Raw genomic sequence first — 23,361 nt, 5'->3', positions numbered from 1 at the left:
ATTAACAAGAATAATCATAAATGTAATATTATAATATACTTAATGCCTACTTATATTATTTTTAATGCCTAATTCTAGAAGGCTTAATTCCTACTTACAGTATACTTACATCGTCCGCTATTGATATGGTTATTCTACAGTTTCAGTTTAATTTTATTAAATGATAGTATTCTTGATGTCAAATTACATTAGACTTATGTCAACTTATATCAAACATTCAAACCTAATACCAGCTTACATCAGACTTAATGACCACTTATATCAGACTTCATCCCAATTTACCTCAGATTGAATACCACCTTATATCAAACCCAATACCAACTTACAATAGATATATAGCCAACTTAAATTAGACCTAACGCAAATAACAGTTCAATTTTGATGCCAACTTATTATATATCTAATGCCAAATTAAATCATACTAATACGAACTTATATGTTTTATAGTGTCAAATTAAAAAAAATTACCCCTTAAAGCATATTTAAACCCAATTTGCACAAGATCTAGTGCCTATTTATATCAACTTAAAGCCAATTTATAATATATCTAATGCCTATTTATATAATATCAAGTTACACATACAGAAAAAAACGACTTAGAATATATTAAATGCCAATTTATAACAATATAATATCAAGTTACAATAACATTAGAACAAAATCAAAATAATTATAAACATCTGATTTACTTACGATCCTTCATTTGTTTCCAACTTGACATAATACAATTTAGCCTTCTTCCGTTTAGGTTTGGGGCTTGAATCTTGATCATCAACAATGATTTTTGGGTTTGAGATGGGTCTTTTTACATTCTCCATGGCAAATGCTAAAGTTTGTTCATCATCTATGACTTAAATCGAAAAAAATAATATATTAAATGCAGTAAAACAAGAGTAACTTTCGATTATAATAAAAATAACAACTTGAAAATCAATATCAAACCAAGAAAAAAAACCTAAAAACGAATAAAAAAAACAACGAAGTAAATACACGAAATTGAGTAAAAATAACCTAAATTCTAAATACCTGTGTTAAATGAAGAAACTGAGCAAGATTTTTGATAAAAAAATAAATTCGACACTGGCAAGGAGTAAGCAATAATGGTGAAAATGGAGAAATCGAGAAGAAGACAATAGATTCTTATGAAATGGGAAAGGAAATGAAGATTACTGAATATAGATAGTACTTTTGGATTAATGATGATTAGTAGTTAGGAAATTAAATTGGTGAATTTTATAATGAGACATTTAAAATGATGGGGTACTGTTTTCCATCTAATTAATTGTACATATCTTATATAGTATCGGGTCTCTCAGCAATGCTTTCTGGTTTCTGTTAAATTTGCAGTAGAAATTCCAGTAGCAGGAGGCTCGTTTGCGTATCTAAGAATCGAGTTAGGAGACTTTGTGGCGTTTATAGCAGCAGCAAACATACTACTCGAAGGCATTGTTGGGGACTTGGGGTTGCAGCAGTAGCTCGAGGTTGGACATCTTATGTGTTGAACCAACTCTACTACTATTCTTATGTGTTACATATTACACGTTTCAATATTAATAGTGTTTTTAATTAAGTGACATGGGCCATGGCCTAGACTGTACCAGTCGGGTCTAGATTCCTCCAATCAGCGATCATTAATACTCCTAGTGTCACGGGCTCACTTATTGACTAACGAGTCGGACCGTGTCACTAGGAAGTCAAAAGGTGCATTAAAGTAGCACTACTATATGTTCAAGAATGTCGAAAACAGGCCTAATATCTCTACTGACTAGTGACTACTGTTATGACGATCCTTGCTAGTGACATCTTAGATTAATTCCCTGAAAACCCGGTTTCATTAAATCGACTTGACAGCAACTGATACTGATACGTACGATTTTCAACTGATATGTCAATCACATGCCTGGGTGTTCGATAATACGATAAGCAACCAAGTACTACAAGAGAATTTCATGAGTCTTTTTCATAATGTACAAAATACAAGACGATCTCATATCCAAACCAACATTCCAAGCTCTTTAATTCATGAACATTAAACCTACATTAGCTCATAAAATGCTCGAAATCAACCAAAAGTCGCCAAAAAAAGCGTTGAAAGTTAAAACTATCAATCCAAGCTGATACTAACTCGAGTGAATCGAGTACATAATCAACCAACTTTGATAATGCGAGTTCTTGACAATGAGCTTTGAATGTTTTCTCGGATCTGCTTTAAGTTGTCAAGAACTTGTCTAACATTTTCATTTTGAACGTCTAATGACACATTTGAAGAATCATTCAACTCTACAATGGAAGTCATTGGAACCAATGCCATTGAATCATCAACATCAATATTAATGTGCTCATTATCTTGCTGCCCTTCTTCATCTACGGTATCTTTGCTCTTCTTGTCCCATGCTGATGATTGTTGGAATCTGGAACATTAAATTTTTGGGTTAGAACTCATCAATTTAACAGGTCTAGTCAAAGTTGACTAATCCTATCGACCGATCAATCGTTTTGACAAGTGTATTCATTATTTAACGTTGTAATATTGTCGACGTTGCCCTCTAAACTTTATTGCTGAGGGCATGTTCGATAAATAGTTATTTTATTGACTTTTTGGTTGACTTTTGAATTTTTTTATTTTGTCAAACAATCAAAATGAAAGTGTTTGGTAAATCATAAATGGCCTTTAGCTGAAAATTAAAAAAACTAGCTTTTGAGTCAAAATCAAAAGACTGCTAATAGTAACTTTTTCATTGGTTTTTAACTTTTTAAAAAACTTTTACTCTACTCATCATCATCATCACTTTTGCTCTAAGACAAAAACAAAAAGTCAATAATCAAGTTTTACCAAATACCAACATAACAACCGGCTTACTAGACACAACTTTAGCCCATAAAATTAGCCAATAGTCATTTGTCAAATAAGTCTTAAAATATTTACATATCTTATAGACCTACACCCTTTTATGTCTTTAATTTTGTTACTGAAAGTAAATATTTTTTTCCTTTATAATATGTCACTGTTAATAGCAATTTCGAAACGACATTCGATAAATATATATTCATAGGGAGTGTTTAGCACAAGAGAATGTGACTTGTAAGACTTTAAAATGAGACTTTTAAGATATAAAAGTCTTATTCCTTGTTTGACATGTTAGGAACTTGGAAGAAATAAATGAAAATAAAAGTCTCACCAATTACCAACCTCCCCCAAGACTTAATTCTTAGGAACTTTCTCATTTTTTATACCCATTTTTCTCATTTTTTATTCTCATTTCCTTCAAACAAACAAAAACTTAAACTTTTTTTGGGACAAAGTCCCATCCCATTTTCCAAAGTCCCAAGACAGCAACAAAAAGTCATTAATCACCTTTTACCAAATACCAACATAACAATTCCTTTACTAGACAACTTTAGCCGATAAAATTAATCAATAATTATTTGTCAAACAAGTCTTAAAATATTTACATCCTATAGACCTACACCCTTTTATGTCTTTAATTTCGTTATTAAAAGTAAATACTTTTTTCCTTGTAATATGTCCCTGTTGATAAGAATTTCGAAATTACATTTATACTCATAGTAGAATTGCATTGAATATGTATACTTCAACAACATTCTTGGCCTCAGCCCACAGTTCACCAAATTCAAACTCCAAAAGATGTCAAATAAAAGAAGTTCAAAGTTGAAATAATGAAACCGACAAACATACTGCGAGTCTGCCGCACCATTTGTATGCGCCACATAATCACTGATAAGCAATGTAAGGAATCAGACCATCCAATAATTTAGTCGATTATTATTGCAACCAAATAATAATTATTTTAAATTAATGGGTAAATTTTCTTTATCATTAATAATTTTAAATTTTAAAGAGAATCTAATTTAGAAATTGAAAAATAATTAATATTTCTTATAATTAAATACTTATATTATCAATGTAAAAATAATATTAAATTATATAAATTAAATATAAGATTCTTTTTATTATTTTTCTTAATCAAATTCCAAAATATATTATTTTATTAAATACTCTTTTGTTCCTTAATAAAATTCTTATAAAGAATGTTTACGGAAATTAAGAAATATAGATTCTTTTAAATAGTAGATATATTATTTTATCAAATATTAAATTTGATGAAGAAAAAGTAAGGACCATAAATATTAAGAAAATATTAAAAAAAATTAGTGGAAAAAATATAAGAACCACCCCTATAAAAAATAATTTTATAAAGTTAGTGAGAAATATACAAAGACCGTAAAGAATATAAAAATTATTAAAATAAAACTAGTAAAATATATATAAGGATCATATCATTTATTAAAATATTAAAATAAGGATAATTAAAGTTATTTTGATCTAAAATTTATAATATAAATATAATGATGAACCTTTTAAGGGAGGGAGGGAGTAATAAATTTTAAGGTAAATTTTCAAAATTCAATCACAAAAAGTTTTTTATTTACAAGAGATGGTCTTTAATTAGGTCGGCGTATAAAAGAAATTGTAAAGTAAAAGTAGAAATTAAATTTTAATAAATTAGGCTTAAAAAACGTCTCTTAAAGATACAATCTCTCATGAGACTCGTTCATAATGTTAAATTAGGCTGGACTTATTGTGAATGCCAGCATATTAACGAGGGACACAAGTGCACACACTTCATAAGCCAAGGAGATATATACCATCCCAAAACCATATGGCAATGGGAAGAAGGTCTCTAATAGCTTATAAAGCGTGCACACCATTTTCAATTTATCGATGTGGGACAACTCATCCCAACACCCCCCTCACATGCGAATCCCGTCAAGTTCGCATGTGGGAGTAATCAATTACGGTAGGAACGCCATTCTTTTCGAACCTACCATTTTCTTTTTTAAAATTATTGATCGAACCATCGGCTCTGATACCATGTTAAATTAGGCTGGACTTATTGTGAATGCCAGCATATTAACGAGGGACACAAGTGCACACACTTCATAAGCCAAGGAGATATATACCATCCCAAAACCATATGGCAATGGGAAGAAGGTCTCTAATAACTTATAAAGCGTGCACACCATTTTCAATTTATCGATGTGGGACAACTCATCCCAACACATAATAATTATTAAACTTGTTAAAAAAAGTTTTATTAAGTTATAAACTTACCAACACTATTATTTGCATTTAATGTCGGCAACGGTGTGATTCAAATAATCACATACACCAACATTTTGCTTTTCTATATTATTTTACCAAAAACAAGAAAATTAAATAGAATATAAAATTTCATTTGAAACAAACAAAAAGTTACTAAAAAATTAATTACTCACCCGTGACACTTTTCATCCGTTTGCAGTCGTTCACAAGATGCAGAATCAGACTCGGAAACAGGATGTAAATCGGCAATAATCTCACATTTATTGGAATCCGATTCAGTTTCTTCTGCGATTTCGCTCGTAATTGAATTTGATTTTGAACCTAATTGAAATTCGGAAGCAATTGATGATATGCAAGAAGTTTCTGAATTATTTGATGAAATTGATTGTTCGATTCCCTCTGTTATGATCACATTCAATGGAATGTTCAATGATTCAAGTTTCTTTTTCAATCGATTCAGCTTCTTTTCGGCTTTTCTTCTCCATTTTGCCTCGATCTTTAACTGTTCTTCCAGCTCCTTTAACTGATACAATACAGATTCACATAATACCAAGAAAATGTTATTAGCTGGATATTACATCAAAAAATTCAAATAATATATTTACCATTAGAAACCGAGTATAAATGCATAATAATTCCTAAGATTCAAATTTTGTATATTTTTAAAAATTTAAATATTTTTAATATGGAATAGATTAGGGATCTCTAACCGAAAGTAAAGATAATAATCTTTCACCAGATTCGAATTTAAGACATCTTGTCACGCTGGCTTTTATTATCGTGTTTCATTTCAACCAAAATTTTAAGCCGGTAGTTGATGTCCCATGATATATTATATATTTTAACAAATCAAACCATCGTCACAAAGGTGAAAAACATGTTGTCAACAATTCGTAATTCTCTATGAAACATTAAAACTGTTAGAGTATATAATATATCATGAGATTTAACCACAAGCTTAAGTTTTTAATTGAGTTTGTTACATTAATTTTTAGATTTAAAGGTAGATTAGAAAGTACTTCAAGCAATAGTCCTATAGTTAGGGTATGAATAAAAAAAATATAATGAAATTTAATAATTAAAACCCTTTAATTTCATGACCCAATATAGTTAGAGTATGAATATCCACGTACTTAAAACTTAATTTTTGCCACATTACATTTTCACTAATTTTATTCTATCTTTTATTATTTTAAAAAAAAAAAACTCTCATTAATTTTCCAATTTATCCCATTTATGAATTTATGATAATAATTAACAATTAATTCATAAAGAGCCCCAAAAGAGTCTTAAATTTGAAAAATATCATTCAAATTTTGTTAATAATTAGCAATGAATTTATGATATATATCCTTTTTTTACATAGTTAATATTAATGTAATATATCAAGGCTCTAAAATTAAGTGTTAAAGTAACCGAGTAAGTATCATCTTTATAAATAAATTATAATATTCATTCTCATTTAGTCCTCGTTTTTTCTCATCCTACACGTCAAAGTAGAGTACAACCATCTTTATTTACTTCCTCTTCCAATTAAATAAATCTTTTTAAAAACTATACACCTCACGAGTATATTAGAAAACCTTATGAGAAAAATCTAGAAGAAAATTATCTAGAATTATCCAGTATTAAGTAAGAAGTAATAGTTAGAATATATTAGAAGGAAGGTGTAAAGTAAGAAAAGAAATATCTAAATAAAATCCTAACTTAACTACTAGAATGTTTAATAGCAAGTATAAAATAGAGTATTATGACACTTGCATCATATGTAGAGCAAGAAGCTCCCAACAAAACAAAGGATTGAGCCATGAACTCAAATCCCCAAATATAATACACAAAAATAGAGAGATTGATAAGTGAGATATGAGTTCACATAAAAACATAAGTGAAGAGTGTATAAGTGTGGAATAAGTATCCCACTAAAAATATTCTTATACAAAATATGATATAATCAAATATTTGTATTCAGTAAATATAATACAATATTTATTTGAGTCCAACTATAAATTTTCGTGTATGCCCAAAAACTTCTATCAGAGTATCTATCTAGTACTCCATATATAATTAAGATATAAATAAAAGTAGAACATTGAACAGTCGGAATGGGAATGGGAATGGGAATGGGAAATGAGCATACCTTGTTAGCCATAAGTTGGGCATTATGTTCAGCAGCTCTAGAAGCAGCTCTTTCTGCTTGTAATCTGCCTCTTAAGCATTCAACTGTTCTCAATGAATCATTTTCTTGCATCTTTTCCTATTTTATTTGTTTACAAATCCCACATTACAATCTCAATATTGAATCAAAATGAAGGCTTCTATACAACTATTCAAAAAATAAACCCGATAATTTAATATTAACATTTACCCCATTTGAAAAATAAATTTAAAATTCAAATATATAATTACCCATTTTTTAAACACATTTGAATTACCAGATTATAAAAAGAAAGAAAGATATAGAGAAAGAAATGAGATAGCACCTTGAATGGGTAACTTGTAAATGGAGCGGATGATTTAAAGTCCGAGCAGTGGGTCGGATGGAATCACGAGTGTAATAATTAATGGAGAGCTAAGCTATGAGTTATCAAAAGCTGTTCATTCGGGTTATCTGGTCAATTTTCTATCAAACATTTCGAGTGGATTAGAAATTCGATGGAATCACGAGTGTAATAATTAATGGAGAGCTAAGCTATGAGTTATCAAAAGCTGTTCATTCGGGTTATCTGGTCAATTTTCTATCAAACATTTCGAGTGGATTAGAAATTCGATTTTGTTTCATATTAATTTTTACAAAATTATAAATTTATTTTTGAGTCGGATTAAATTAGATTCAATTACTAAATATTTAATATATATCGAATCATTGGATCTATCTTGAAGGAATAGGTTCAAATTATTTCCCAACTCCCTCAACCACCGACTATAATGAATTATGAATTACTTTTACACGAGATTCAAGTTATTATTTACAGTTGTTTATTTGGATCATCAGGACAGTTTTAAATTAGGTATTTTCAGTCTGTTGAAAATTGAGTCTTGTATTTTTATTAATTTTTATATTATTATAAAATAATTTTTAAAATCAAATTAAAATTTAATTTAATTATATAAAATCGGATGAATATCGAATCAAACGTATTTTTAAAAGCTCCACCATTATCATAGTATCTTCCACAGTACTCCTATTTATTTCAAACTATGGGACAAACCTACTTTTATTCTTTATTTTTTATTTCCTTTCTTTTTAAGCATGCTTTTTATATACTTGTACAAATAAACAAAAGCTTGTAAAAACCGTATCCTAGTAGAAACGATCTTAAACAAAAAGTTTATATTCTCATAATATATATGAGATAAATTATTTAATCATGTATTAAGTGCATCTTTTAGTAAAACCATTATAATTTATCTTATGTTTTTTATTTTTTTACGAACAGCGAAGTCATAATTTTGAAAAAAATATTAATCAATGATAAAAAAAATATTTGAGACAACTGTAAGGGTATTTGTAACCTAAAAACAATATGTTTGGAAATAAATTACTTTGACCACCTAAGAAAGGGCACAAATTCATGAGAAACTAGTCAAAATAATTTTAAAAATACTTATAATTGATTATATCTATTATAACGAAACGGAGAAAGTATTAATATGACAATTTTAATTTAATGGCATAATTTTCGAGACACATAAAAAGTTGTTTCTAACCTAAAAAATATACGTAACGTCCACAAGGAAAAAAATATACGAACTTTCAGGTGAAGTGAGTAGCAAAAAAATTTTTGACCTCGTCTTAACATCGTCTCATCATTTATACCCTAACTCTAACAATAATCGTTTTAGTCTGTTTTCACTATAATAGTCATTTTAAAGGTCAAAACCACCTTATTGTCCATCTAAAAAAATAGGGTGTGAAAGTTGGACGGATTGCTTCCAAATGAGTGCTTCAAAGTATAGTGACTCGATTTTTTTTTTTTTAATAAAGATTATTGATTAAAATGTTAAAGCATATATTTTAATTTGGGTGGCTTATATGATAACTAAGGTGTACCTTTAAAATAAAAAATAACATTTTAAAACTTGATTTATTTTTTCTAAATAATAAAACTTGATTTATTTTAACATTAATCTATATCAAAAATTTTGCCTAACGCATATGAAATATGACTTAAATGGAGAAAAACCACTAATTTTTTTTATTCGCATTTATTTATTGTAAAATATGAGTGTTTTAATTTTAGTATTCATGCTAGAATTTGAGTTTTCCACTTGTCTTAAAATACGAATTCCTCGCATTTTCTAATTACTTTTGTTTATTTTTAATATTTTTATTTTTGTTTGTTTGGCATTTTCAAAAATCAAAATCATATTAATTTAAAGTTTTTTTTTTTTTTTTTTATCAAATTTCTTAATTTTTTAATAAATATTTTGATTTGTGATTTTTTTTTTAATAATCATGGTATTTCTGAAAAGAAAGAAAAATAAATAATCAAAGCTTTGAATAGCTATATAGAAATGGGATGTAGAATTATAGCTTTGTGTCAAGCATGTTGTTGTCGTTATTGAGTAGGCGTACATTGGAGGCCGATTCCAGGTATGTTGATTGATGTAAGGTTGTTTATAAGACGGAGAATAAGTAATTTATTTTAAAACATACAATTTAATCATGAAATTATAAAGAAAAATGTTGAAAATAAAAACGTTTGACAATTATTATAAAAAATTTAACTTAATTACTTTTAAAATCACATTTCAATCAGCTTTATTTTAAATGAAATCATCGTTCTCAAACGTATCTTGATTAAAAAATTTTAATTATTAAGTTGATCATGTAAGAACAAATTTTCTAATAGATTATCTTTAAGATAAATATATATAAACTTTTCTTTTTCTAATAAATTTTTAACTTGGGATTTATATTGTTTATTTAAACTTTATTGCTAATATTTTTTTTCTCTCTTCATTCCAACATTTTCAAACAATAATATATATTTATTTTATTATTTTTTTGTCTTAATTAAAATAAATACTGCATTTTTCATGTTTTGATATCGAATGTCATCTAGCCCTTCTTAACCCCTACTCTATATAAAAAAGCAATATTTATATTTAAAACAATCTTTATAAAATGGTAACTTATTTAATTGTTATAAAATGATAACTCAACCAAATAAATAATAATAACTTAATTAAATAAAATAAAGCTTTTATGGGCGTATGGCAAGAGTAATACTAAAGTTGAAAAAAAAACTAAAAAGTACTAATAAATATTCATATTAATAAACTAGACAAAAAATATTATTATTAATAAATGTAATTTTTTTTGAAAGAATTATTTATAAATATTAAATAAATGTAATTAGTTCAACTCAAAAAAAAAATGTAATTGGTTGATGACTATTTTGCTAGAATAAATTTTGCATGTATTATGTCTTTTTATTGACCTTTTATTAGGATAATATGGTCGGTCCATTAGGAAGTTCATGAAATGTGCTCATAAATCAGTGCGCCAATGTGTATTTATATGAGCCGGTTTGAATGATGTGATCGGAATCTGAGCAATTTGATTATATTTGTTCTTTTAGGGACTCTTATGGGTTCGCTGTTCGACCTCAACATCTCCATAGATACAGAGAATATAGCAACATTTTCAAGGTAATTCACTAATTTCTTCTACCTGTTACTGATTCTTAAAATTATTATCATTTTCGATTTGTATGATGATTCTTGTTGTGGATTTTCACTAATGACCTGATTTCGCTACATTTTTGTATATTTCTGTTCATGATTCAATTCATCAATGCAGTTCTTGAACAATTGTATAATGTTTCTGATTATCGTATATGTAGCCCTAAATACTTTGCATAAGTGTTAATTACATTACTTGATTCTTGAAATGAAATTCAGTTGAGAATTTATCATCAAATCATGCGTTGATTGGTATATTAAGGTTTGATAGTTCTATATTTTTAGCTTCTTATATGAATATCATTTGCTATCTTATTTTGAGAATGAAAGGTGTGATTATAGTTTGTTTTGTAAATTGGTGGTGAATTTTCTTCAATCTAGAGCTATTAAGTTTAGTATTTAGTTCAGTTTTAGGGGTTGTTTGCTATGACAAATGGAAATGTAACAGAAAGGGAATGCATAAAGAGAAATAAAGGATAGTATTTAGTGTTATTATTATTAATTTTTTTTTTTTGGTATAAAAAGATATGAGGGGTGCGTAAGAAAGAGAGCACCAATGAAAAGCAATTCGTTTTTAATGAGAAATGAGTTGTAACAATTCGGTTGAATCCAGTATCCTTATAAAAAGGATTGGTTAACCCAATCTTGTAAAAGACACGAAGTAATGGATGACTTTCTTACTCGAACCTAAAAAGCTTACGCTAAACACTCCTTAGTATTTCATGGTTTGGTTGGGTTCCACACTCTGACACTCATCTCTCAATAATTTCATTTCAGCGCAATATTCAAGTTTAGGGCGTGCTGTGTATGACTTATTTTTAGTGCAATTTAGTTTATTTCAGTTCAATACATTAATGTCTCTCACATTTTCATTTTTCTTTCGGTTCAATTTGATTTAGATCACTCAGGAAAACATTTTGCATTCTTGTAGATGTGTCCATGGTTAAAATTTATAAAATTTTAATCAAAGAGTATATTAACACCGATAAATGTGTTAAACAATGTAATTAAGAGGGGAAAAGGACAGTGTTGGAACTTTTATATTGCACCAGAGCAATCATACTTGATTGAACCTACCCAAAAAATCAACCCAAATTGAACCTTGTTGACTGTTTTATACGAATTTTGGTCATGGTCGTGTCCCCAAAATAGATTTTGCAGTCAATGCGGCATATATTTCTGTCTGAGTAAACTCAAAAATCTTTATGATATAGTCGCGATACATTGATGCAGCCTTGTTTTTGTACTATGGTTATTATTTCTGGTTGTATAGTGCACAAGTCTTCTTTCAGTTAAAAGAAATTTTGATGGATTTTAATTTAGTCTAAAGGGGCATTTATATTCAGGAAGAGGAGGAAGAGAGATCGAAAAAGTGGAGGAACTTTCTTGAACAGTTTTCAGAATCTGCCGAGCCTTCTAAACTTATTGCAGAGAGCTTGGAAACATCAGAAGAAGAAGCAGAAACTTTGAGTGAAAACACAGAAGCAGAAGCTGTACCAGATAAACTCCTAGGGCATGAATTTAATGAACAGAAATTGCTGTCCGACAGTAGCAAAGCTGAAGAAATGCAAGAAACAAAGCGTAAAGAGATTAGAACTTGGGGTCCAATTAGACCAAATCTGGATTCCATTCAGAAAATGATGTGTGCCCGTATCAAGAATAGAGCATTTTTAGCTGTTAATGATGATGACCATGTTTCCTCAATACAAAAGCATTTGCCATGCATTGATGAGGAGATACATGAAATTGAAAGAGACAAGGAAAAGAGTTTGGATGATATTGATGAATCTTTCTTTCCTTGGAAAGCAGAACTGGAGTCGCTTGTCCAAGGGGGTGTGCCCAAGTCTCTCAGGGGAGAGGTATTTAAGTTGTAACATCTACATTATGCTTGTGACAAGGGCATGCAAAAAAACTTGACATGGGGTCCCTTAATATTAGTTTACATTACTTTTGCTTTATTTTAATTACAATTTCAAAGTTTTTTTTTTAAAAAACATGGGTTGAAAAATTTGCCTGTAAATTTCCAGTAATGAATTTTGCAGGTTTGGCAAGCTTTTTTGGGTGTGCAAGGGCGAAGAGTAGAGAGTTACTACCAGAAATTGCTGTCTTCAGAAATGGATGCAAGTGATTCTTCTACTGCAAATGCTTCTGAAATATGGAAGAAGCAGATTGAGAAGGTCATTAGATGCATGGGCCTTGGACTTATGTCATTCAATCTTACAAGTTGTAGGTGCTCCTGCTTTCAACTTTGGATAATGGTTTGGATTTCTTTCCTAAGCTGAATCTTGTGTTCACTTTCCAGGATTTGCCTAGGACATTTCCAGGTCATCCTGCATTGGATGAAGAAGGCAGAAATTCCCTGCGTCGGATACTTACAGCATATGCTCGCCATAATCCGTCAGTTGGATATTGTCAGGTAATCACCACAATAAACAGCTTTATCCTTCTGTAGGTGGTTGCCGACCCTGGCATTGTTTTTGTAAAAAAAAAGCTTAATATAGATGTGCTAGGATAAACATTTATATGTGCATTGTTCTGTGTCTACAATTACTAATTAGCTAGAAGTATTCGGCATGAATGACTGCCAATTTGGTGGATGGCTATTTTGCAACCTTGTCATTTGCTGCTGCTGAGTTCCACATTATTTGTTCGAATTTTGGGTTCTCTTTTTTACTATTATTTTGTCTTATGCAGGCCATGAATTTCTTTGCCGGCTTATTATTACTTTTGATGCCTGAAGAGAATGCTTTTTGGTATGTTTCAGAATCAATTTGGTGATTGCATTTGTTGAAACTAATAATTGATTACCTCATGTATAACATGTATAACATGTTTTTTAAGAGATTCAAGAAATTGTACATCGAGTATCCTGGTATCTACTATTCGAAATTCAAATATGTCAGGCATCCTGACAAAATGATAAAGCATGTTCAAAGACACTACTTGTGGCTTAAAAATACCAAGCCTTTTCACGAATGTTTTAAAGACTATTTGTTTTATTTTCTGTGTTTAAACTTCAAAGAGAAATGATGTGTTAATCCCATGATAAAAATTTCTGCTGGTTGTAGACTTTTATTCATAAAATTAAAAATAAACAAAATTAGCTGAAAGTGAGGAAATGGAATTTGTTGGCCCTTCTTTAACAGATTGGTGGCTTGCATTAATGTCTTTTGATTCTTTTTCAAATAACTACTGTTTACTCTAATAATAAAAGAGCAGTTCCTTTATGTTTAATTAGGTATAAACGAGTAGATAACTACATATGCATTGAGAATCATTGCTGCTTGATGTGTTTTCATTGGAGATTGATTCTTGGATACTTTATTGAAGACTTATGTTTATCCCCAGGAGTCTAGTAGGTGTAATTGATGACTGCTTCAATGGATGTTATACGCATGAGATGATAGAGTCTCAGGTACTGTACTTGCTTGCAATCATTTCAAGCTAGGAAAAATTACATAGAATAATCCAACCTTTTCATGATTTTCCTACAATAATCCCACCTATTGATTAACTATGAATAATCCCAACTTTAGGGGTATTTGCCTAGATTAAACTTGGGTAATCCGATGACCTGCTATAGTAGGTAATTCACCAAAAAAAGTAAATTGGAAATTAATTTAAAATTAGAGAAAATTTTTGAAAATTTACATAAAAAATTCTAAATAATAAAAACAAATCATAAATTTTTTTTGGAATATTTTTTTAACATTTTTTCGACATTTTATTATAATTTATCTTTTTTTAAATAAAAAATAAAACTTGTTATAGCAAGTTATCCGGTTACCGGGTTTACTCTAGGGAAATACCTCTTAAAGTTGGGATTATTCATGGTTAATCAATAGGTGGGATTATTATAGGAAAATCATGAATAGGTTGGATTATTCTAGGTAATTTTTCCTTCAAGCTATCTAAATTTGATCCGTCGCCTACTTTGATATACCCACGTTAACCCAATCATACTGTTGTACTATACTAGTTTGATCCTTTAAATCAACAGAAAGTCTTGGTAAAATTGGATTTACTTGTCATTAACACTTTACATGAGTTCAACATTTTTGAGTCTGGGTAATGTTAGCAAGTTGCATTGTACAAACATGTGCGCAAAACAGCATCATCTATGTGTTTGATGTTTCGAAAATTGAAACTGAGCAAGCCATATTCTATCAACTCTTAAAATTAAAAATCTTTGTATGAGCCAATATCCTAAGTCCATAAACATTTTGGAACCGATGATCCTTATTGCAATTTTTTGTTTGATTTTTTTATAGCACTAAGTGTGATGCTTCAACAGGTGGACCAACTTGTTTTTGACGAGTTGATGAGGGAAAGATTTCCTAAGCTAGGTTTGTATCTTGTTAATGTTATTGTCTTTTTTACATGCATCGGCATATAAAAGATATTTGGTCAAAATTTTCAATTGCTGATTTAGTTACTGTTCTTGAAGTGCAGTTAACCACCTTGATTACTTAGGAGTTGAGGTTGCATGGATATCTGGATCTTGGTTTCTCTCTATTTTTGTGAATATGCTTCCTTGGGAGAGTGGTTAGACCTTTACCCATTTCTCTTGCCCTGCAAAACTAAAATTTGTCCTGATTTCTTGCATCTTAGATGTATTTCCTTGCATAATATGATTTTGGAAAAATTGTCCAGAATAATCCCACCAATTGCCCATTTGCTGTGAATAACTAAATAATCCAATCTTTGTATATTATTTGCTGACAACACCCCTTTCCACATTTTAATCGGTTAATGTAGGTACCTAGTAGTTGTTACACTCACTTCTTCTTTCCCCTTATGTTTTTTCGTTGTTCTACTTTTACTCCTCTTGGGTGGTAAGTGCCTAAAATGGTCGGTTAAAATGTAAAAAGGGGTGCTGTCAACAAATAATATACAAAGGTTGGATTATTTAGAAATAATCAATTGTAAGGATTATTCATAGCAGATGAACAATAAGTCGGATTATTCTAGACAAATTTTCCTATTGATTTTTGACCACCTTCTGTTTACTGCACCAGTTCTACGAGTTTGGGATGTACTTTTGTTTGAAGGTAACCGTGTTATGTTGTTTCGAACTGCGCTCGCCTTGATGGAGCTATATGGTAATTGAAATAAATAACTTGCACTTTGTTACACTTAAATATTGAAGATTACTTTCTCTGATAAGGATCAATAGCTGGGGGTATGAAAACAATTTATTTGTAGGTCCTGCCCTAGCTACAACAGAAGATGCTGGGGATGCTGTTACCTTGTTGCAATCTCTCACCGGATCAACTTTTGATAGTAGCCAACTTGTTTTAACTGCTTGCATGGGTTTTCTCACTGTTACTGAAGCCAGATTAGAAGAATTACGAACAAAGCACCGACCATCTGTTCTAGGAATTATCGAGGAAAACTCAAAAGGAAGTCCAGTTTCACAGAGCTCTAAAAGTATTGCATCGAAGTTGTACAGTTTCAAACATGATGCTCAGTCACTCATCAAAGACCCTAATACTAATAAGGGGTTTGATGGAAACTTGATTAATTCAATGGGATCTAAGGTGAACTCTTCACCGAGTAACTTTGATGAACTTATGTGTGACCTAAGCATTGATTCAACAATCAACTCTGTTCCAGATCTTCAAGAACAGGTATGTATTCTTTTTTTTTTTTTTTTTTTTTTTTTTTTCTGCAATTTAAAGCTGGAAATGGGTCATGGTGGGTACATTTTGGTACGTGGTTTCATCATGTTAATATGGATGGTATTGGAATTACCAAAATCCAAAGGCTTTTAGACCCACATAGTAGTACTTGTTCATAAAATTTTTCTCTCCATAATCAAACATTTTCACCCATGATCTCAAGAACATAATTGCATATAATTGTAGTGTAGAAAGGGCTTCTGTTTTTGTTAATCAATTTGCAGCATGATTGTTTATGCATTCTTATGTTTTCCCTTCAATTTTAGAGGATTCCAAATATGTGAATTCTGCATATTGTTCGGTTATTCTTCGCAATGACTGTTCATATGAATCCATCATTTTTCATGCAGGTAGCGTGGTTAAAAGTTGAGTTATGTCAGTTGATGGAGGATAAAAGATTAGCGACTCTTAGGTTGGTTGTCTTTTCTTAATCCTTGTTTAGAAAACTTTCATGTATGGAAAAAGGATCAATGCTGTTATATTCTTTTTAATTTAGTGAACTTTTAATCTTCATAGTTTGTATCTGGTATAAATGTCTTTTCTCAGTTATATATCCTGTGATGTTGTTGCTGATAATCTCCTTAACGACATCTGATACTTGTATTTCTTGGATGTATCTGATTTCAATGTATACCGTATAAATCTTATTTGTTGAGACTTCCTTCAATAATGCTCTTTACTCAATAGCTGTTTCAAGAGTATCTACAAAGCATGGTGGTGTTTCTGCGTTCAAATGATTGTTTTCTCTATATTAATGAGTTTATATAGTCGAGGATGTTCAAAGTTTTGGAGTCATAGTGGCTCGAGTCTTTTATTTCTTTTTACTGGATCATATTATTAGTGTTATTTGATACTTCTAATAATTGATTAAAAGTTTCTTTTGAAAACCTGCAGAGCAGAAGAACTAGAGACTGCATTTCTTGAGATGGTTAAACAAGATAATCGACTCGAATTAAGTGCAAAGGTATGCTATGGTGTATTATGAAATTTTTTATTCTTGTTTCTCCGCTTGAACAAGTTGTTGAAGTCCATTTTAATCAGATGAGTTTTTTTGTAACCGAAAATGTTAATATGTAAAGAAGTTTAGACAGCTTATCAAACTGACATATAGTATCATAAGTCATTGCCACTGGATCATATATTCACATGAACCTAAGTTAATTTCTTTCTAGCATCAATATTAAACTTACTCTCACATTCTCTAAAAGGGTTGAGTAAAATATTCTCTGTACAAGAAATGAACATACAATTAGACATTATAATCTGCTTTGCGACACATTAGACACTGGTATTGACACAGGTATTAAACAGGTTATCTTTCTCAGTTTCTGAGTATCTGCTGGATTCTCTAAATACGCTCTTTTGCTTGTACTTTTTCACTAGCAATTCTTAGGAGCAAATCTGAGCGCTGCTTCCAAATAACTTACAGCTCTATTACAACCTGGCATTTTCTCTTACTATCCCATACTATATGATAAGTACAGTACAGTTAAAAAAGATGAAGGGTAGCATCCCATGATATCACTTTGTCTGCTGTAAGTAGGCTTTCTTACTCCATTGGTCATTTTTAGTATGTTTTCAGGAGTAGCCTTGCTGTGAAAATGAGATTTCTCCAATCAACTGTAGGATGATCACCCAATTACCATCTTATAAATGTGTTCAATTGTGACTTCACCCTTCAGCAAAACAGCTTGCCTGCCCCCAATATGCTACACAATGTCTATGTGAATTTGTAATCCACTGGTCATGCTAGGGCTGCGATGCGTACCGAGAAAGGGTATTCAAATCTCTGTTTAATATTTCATTATCCATTTCATCTAGAGCTTTTTAGCTTTACTATGACTCTTTGAGTGCCCATAATTATCTTTTAATGATAGCTTCATTTGTAAAACGTACATATTTGACTTTTGGGCTACCTGTCCTCTAAAAAGTTCTTTGGAAGACAAAATGGCTGGGTACAAAGCTCTGCAAAAGGATTATGATTCAGCACTGGCTCATATTTTGTCCTCCAGGGTTTGGAGCTTTTGCATCAGGAATAAGTGTGTTTTTTATTTGAGAGTAGTAACCCCATAAACTTTAAGCTTTAAGGGTAAGGACCCTGGAATGACCTGAAATGGTGATTGCCTGATATAATGATGTTAGTATTACTGGAAATGAACATAAAACACAATCTACGGAGGATATGTAACAGGCATTGGAAAGGTGTGAATGTTTCCCCGAGTGAGTTGCAAGCCTAAATACTCTAACAAATCCCTCAATGATTATCTGATGCTTCTCACCTCCTTCCCTCCTCTATATATAACAGTCTGTCATTTCATCCCTCTTTCTCCTAGTGCATAAGAGGAGAATATTATGTATCCTTACCTTGGGCTTTCCTTTGGCTGAGATTGTTGATTATGCTAGATATCTAGAGTAATAGACTGTGGGGTGGATGAATACAACTGAATAACTGATCAACAATTGTGTGAATCGTACATGCTAGGAAGCGTAAGCTTTGGGTAAGGGACTACTCTGAACTCTGAAGAGCAATAAGCTCTGATCATATGCCTGTTTAATATTTGATTCCTGAAATAATCTTTTGAAAGCTTGCAAACCGGCAAGAAATCAATTTTCTGTTGAAGATAACTCCAGATGGTAACACATTGATGTTTTGCCCAATAACTTGTGGCCCGTCAGTAAGGTTCTAAGTAACCACCAATTAAATCAGAACAATGCAACATGGGTTGGCCTTAAATACTCTACTGGAGTTGGACTAGTGTCATAGTGGTAATTATAAATTGTGCTATCACTTTAAATTAGTTAAATAAATACTTTGAGTTATTTTAATATTTCAATTTTCTACCTTAGTTCTCTTCGTTTGTATTTGTTAAGGATTCAATGCTCTATTATAGTCTAGAAGCTTTATGACTGTCTTATCATTTGTAGGTTGAGCAATTGGAGCAAGAGGTTGCACTGCTTCAGCAAGCACTCAGTGATAAGCAGGAACAAGAACGAGCAATGCTTCAGGTCTGTTTATATTCTTTCCTGAACCTTTGAATGAGATATTTCTCGATTCTTTCTTGCTATTTGACACACATTTTCTTATTTATTATTTGAATTTCATGTATCTGTAATAGGTCCTTTTGCGTGTTGAGCAAGAACAGAGAGTTACTGAAGATGCTCGAATTGCTGCTCAGCAAGAAGTCACTGCTCAAAGATATGCTGTTCATATACTTCAGGTTCTTTACTGTAATAATATGCCCCTGTTGCAATGTAGATTCTATGTTTTTTCAATGTACTTAAGAGTTGAAACGAGAATTAAAGTGCTTGATACTTTTTGAAAGCAGAAGTCCAATTTCATCATAACTCAAGCATATCAGACAATTAGTCAAGTAACAGGGACTAAAATATATGAACTTGTGTCTTTTGTATTTCAACATTTTTGTAAGAGTGATTTTTGTTTATTAAAATTTTATTTGTACAGAAAAAACATGAGAAGGCTATGGCATCTGTGGCTGAAATGGAGAAAAGGGTGCGAATGGCGGAATCAATGTTGGAGGCTACTCTTCAGTATGAATCTGGTCAAGCAAAAGCCCAACGTTCTCCACGGTACTCAATCAACTCTGCTATAAGAGATGCTTGAGCTCTCTTTGTATTCAGTATCCTTTTCGCTTTTATCCATTACTTTTTGTTTGTCCATTTTCCGCTTTTATCCATTACTTTTTGCTCGGCCACTTTGGAAGCTTTTTTTTTTATATGCTATTTTCCATTTAACCCTTACTTTTGAATTAACATGTTTCTCTAAGATATCTTTCTCTTTAAGCTTTATTCCATTTGTTAATTTCATCTCCTTTTCATTATCCTCGATAATCGTAGCTACATTAACGTAGACAGACAAAAAGAAACAGCAGTAGTATAATTATCCAAACAGTACAAGTTACAACACTCCTTTTACCCAAATCAGACCAAGCTATTCCATGCCAAGCAACTCCATCCTTCTCCAAGCAGCACTTGACTCGCTCAAACCCATGTATTACTACTGGTTTGTTAGAAGGGAATTTTTGATTTTTGTGATGAGATGATTCTCTTCAGGAGCCTAGAGTATGCTCGAAATACTCTCCTATATTTCTACGCAATACAAAACATTATTCTGCTTTATTAGTACTATTTCCTCATTTTGTGTAATGTCCATACATCAACCCCTCCTCCACTTTAACTAACACCCATTCACAGCCCAGTGACCACCAAATCTGACCCAGTTCATTTACAAAAACAGTGTTGCCGCCTAATCCCATCACTTAATCTACAAAATGCTTGTAAAATCTCTTTTTTTCGGCCTGTTTCAACCTACTCAATCAATATTGCCACACAATGTGACTTGGGACTTCAAAGTGTAGGAAGAGACTCACGTGTTTTTATGTATGCTAGAGTTGAGATAAACATTATTTACCTGTTTTATGTGGCTCATTATTGGTTTCAATTGTTTTTAGGTCTGCTCATCCTCCTGAGTCGCCCCAGATAGGAAGAAGGATAGGTCTACTGTCATTTGGACTAGGCTGGCGTGATAGAAACAAGGTAACTTTTTTTTTTCCTCTATAACACTATTTATTTATTTATAACTCTTGTTCTCTCATCTTTTCATTTGAAAAAAGTTATTTTGAGTGCTTTCAAAAGTCTTGATGAGGAGATTAGGTGGAAACATATCTAGCTGGTTTTAGAGTATTAACTTATCACCCAACCAACCATGGTTTGCAAATATGAAACTGAGACATTGAATGCTTATAGACTTAAATTGAGTTTGGATCATTGGTGCAAAAATACGATTTCAATTAAGGTCACTGTAACGGTTGCAAAATGACTTTTGCGATGAAATAGATGGTTGCCTATTTCAATTGTGGTAAGCTAAAAAAACATTTAAAATATAGTCGCAATACGGAGATGCGGGTGATATTTTGCACTATGGTTTTTAATTTCATCGCTTTAGCCGTTTTCACCTGATCCATTTTTCTTACTTTTGAACTAAATTCTTCTGGTAATTGAATGTTTAGAAATTAAAAGAATCCTTCATCCTCTCCCTTGTCTTTTATTTCATGTAAATTGTAAACCCGAATTCCTTATTACTGTCGAGTAAATAGTTCTACATGAATCCTGTTTGAAGTATTTGTTGTTGGGTATAAGCTAGAGGAGGAAATTAAAGAATGAGAGGGAAATTCACAGGACAAAATGAGCGCCAGGGTCGTTGCTGATACTCTGTTTCCCAATCGCGTTCAATTTGTATACTCTGCCTGTAGGTCTTAGCAAACTTGGTTTACTGATAGTCTGATACATCGACCTGCCTTAATCCCGACAATGTCAAAGCCTTAATCCCAACATTATAGGCTCGGCTTCTGCTTTTTACTATTACTGGTAGCTGTTTTCTGAAACTAACCGAAGTTTAAAATATGGCAGGAAAAATCACTAACTGATGAGGAGCTAAGTGAAGGCAAAAGCCAATCATATACTGAGCAGCCTAGGAAGAATGAAAGTTAGTGATCATATTATATACGACTTGTATTGGAGACTAAAACGTGTCTCGATTCTCGAAGCCTTTCGAAACATGCCCGTGCTGCTGGATTTGCTTCGCTTTTTAATGGCTCGGTCGCTTGGATAACAAAATGTTTAGAGCGTACTTGAAGATGTCATTTGTTGAAGAAGTTCCTGATATGCCTATTTGTGAAGTTAATAGTCATCCTATCTGTAGTCATTCTTTATTGATTAAACCTGCACTTGACTAATTGTATCCTAAACTTAGGGGATTGTTTGGTAACTATATTTTCTGAATTATGCTGATAAGCAAAAAAATGTCCAAAATTTCCAAATCATGGTGTTAAATTCATAATTTTTAAAAAATATAAAAAATTAGAACTTTTAATGAAAATTTACTTCCTATATTAAATAAATAAATGACCTCTTAATTTAATAGTGTTCAATCTAAAAACAATTACTTTCGCTCTCTTAAGTCTTATCCCTCATTTTTTGATTGTCCTTTTTGGTTTTTATTAGTTTTTCATCAAAGTAGATAAATGAAAACTAATTAGGAAAAATTATTTCTAAGAGAATGAATTTTGGTTACTCTACTTTTTCAAGCTGAACCCCATTTGTTACATTTGTTTTTGTTAGGGCAAAATTTGAGATTAGTTTGTTTTTATTGTATATTTTTACATGTGATATGAACATCATGTTAATTTTCTCAAATTGAAAACCTTAATAATAATTAATATAAAATAGTAAATCAAAAGATAAATATAAATTAAAAATGATAAAGTTTTCCTCTTCAATTAACCTCTCCTACCCTATCAGTGTCTACTGAAACTCTCTTTTTAGAATTATTATCAACAAAGATTTTAAAACGCTATAAGTTGTGATGTTCTTAAGACACATGCACCACTAAACAATAATTAAATTACTAGTTTATTGAACTATGATATATTTTAAAAGTAATTTTTGACTCGTTAAATCACTAACAATTACTTAAAATCTTAAACTATTGTGCCGAACACACTCAATGTAGCAAACGTTACCACTTCAGAGTGGTTGTACACTTGTACTCATTCTTTCCCAACTCCCAAGAGCTTTACATAATTTTCCTTTTTAGTTTATTTCGTGAATTTTGCTTTACTTTTTACTTTTGATCATAAGCCACGCTCTTTCTTTAATTTTTATCTATACATCTAACTTATTATTTTCATCTCATTCACATGTTTTTATTCTTTCCCCCCTAAAATATACTATATTTGTTTTGAATTGATGTTCTCATAAAAAAACTTTTCTATTTATTTCACATTTGCCGAATATAATTGCTTTAGTCATTCTAATTTTTTTAACAATGTTCTTGACTTTTTTTTTACC

The 23,361-nt window shown here is 30.9% G+C and overlaps 2 protein-coding genes across 3 annotated transcripts; one reads left to right on the top strand and one right to left on the bottom strand.

The window, feature by feature from the left end:
* Positions 1 to 1,937: 1,937 nt before the first annotated feature.
* Positions 1,938 to 7,592, bottom strand: LOC130827667 (uncharacterized). Its single transcript, XM_057693461.1, has 4 exons — positions 7,558 to 7,592; positions 7,263 to 7,379; positions 5,299 to 5,648; positions 1,938 to 2,411 (listed from the first exon to the last, which is right to left on the bottom strand). Exons 2-4 carry the CDS (start codon positions 7,371 to 7,373, stop codon positions 2,147 to 2,149), a joined length of 726 nt encoding a protein of 241 aa, XP_057549444.1. The 5' UTR covers positions 7,374 to 7,379; positions 7,558 to 7,592; the 3' UTR covers positions 1,938 to 2,146.
* Positions 7,593 to 10,572: 2,980 nt separating this feature from the next.
* Positions 10,573 to 22,458, top strand: LOC130827666 (uncharacterized). 2 transcript variants are annotated; one of them, XM_057693458.1, is made up of 17 exons: positions 10,573 to 10,780; positions 12,160 to 12,672; positions 12,856 to 12,990; positions 13,116 to 13,229; positions 13,508 to 13,566; positions 14,162 to 14,228; positions 15,108 to 15,159; positions 15,266 to 15,358; positions 15,832 to 15,915; positions 16,019 to 16,443; positions 16,845 to 16,906; positions 17,389 to 17,458; positions 19,420 to 19,500; positions 19,611 to 19,712; positions 19,958 to 20,082; positions 20,964 to 21,048; positions 21,922 to 22,458. In XM_057693458.1, the coding sequence occupies exons 2-17, from the start codon at positions 12,379 to 12,381 to the stop codon at positions 22,000 to 22,002; spliced, it is 1,929 nt and encodes a 642-aa protein (XP_057549441.1). In that variant the 5' UTR covers positions 10,573 to 10,780; positions 12,160 to 12,378; the 3' UTR covers positions 22,003 to 22,458. The 2 variants fall into 2 exon arrangements, with proteins under 2 accessions (XP_057549441.1, XP_057549442.1); XM_057693459.1 differs by lacking the exons at positions 10,573 to 10,780; positions 12,160 to 12,672 and having other exon boundaries at positions 12,907 to 13,039; positions 21,922 to 22,456.
* Positions 22,459 to 23,361: the final 903 nt, after the last annotated feature.

Source organism: Amaranthus tricolor, chromosome 11 (genome assembly GCF_026212465.1).
Source record: "Amaranthus tricolor cultivar Red isolate AtriRed21 chromosome 11, ASM2621246v1, whole genome shotgun sequence".
Classification (NCBI taxonomy): domain Eukaryota; kingdom Viridiplantae; phylum Streptophyta; class Magnoliopsida; order Caryophyllales; family Amaranthaceae; genus Amaranthus; species Amaranthus tricolor.
This window is presented reverse-complemented; position numbering and strand designations above follow the sequence as displayed.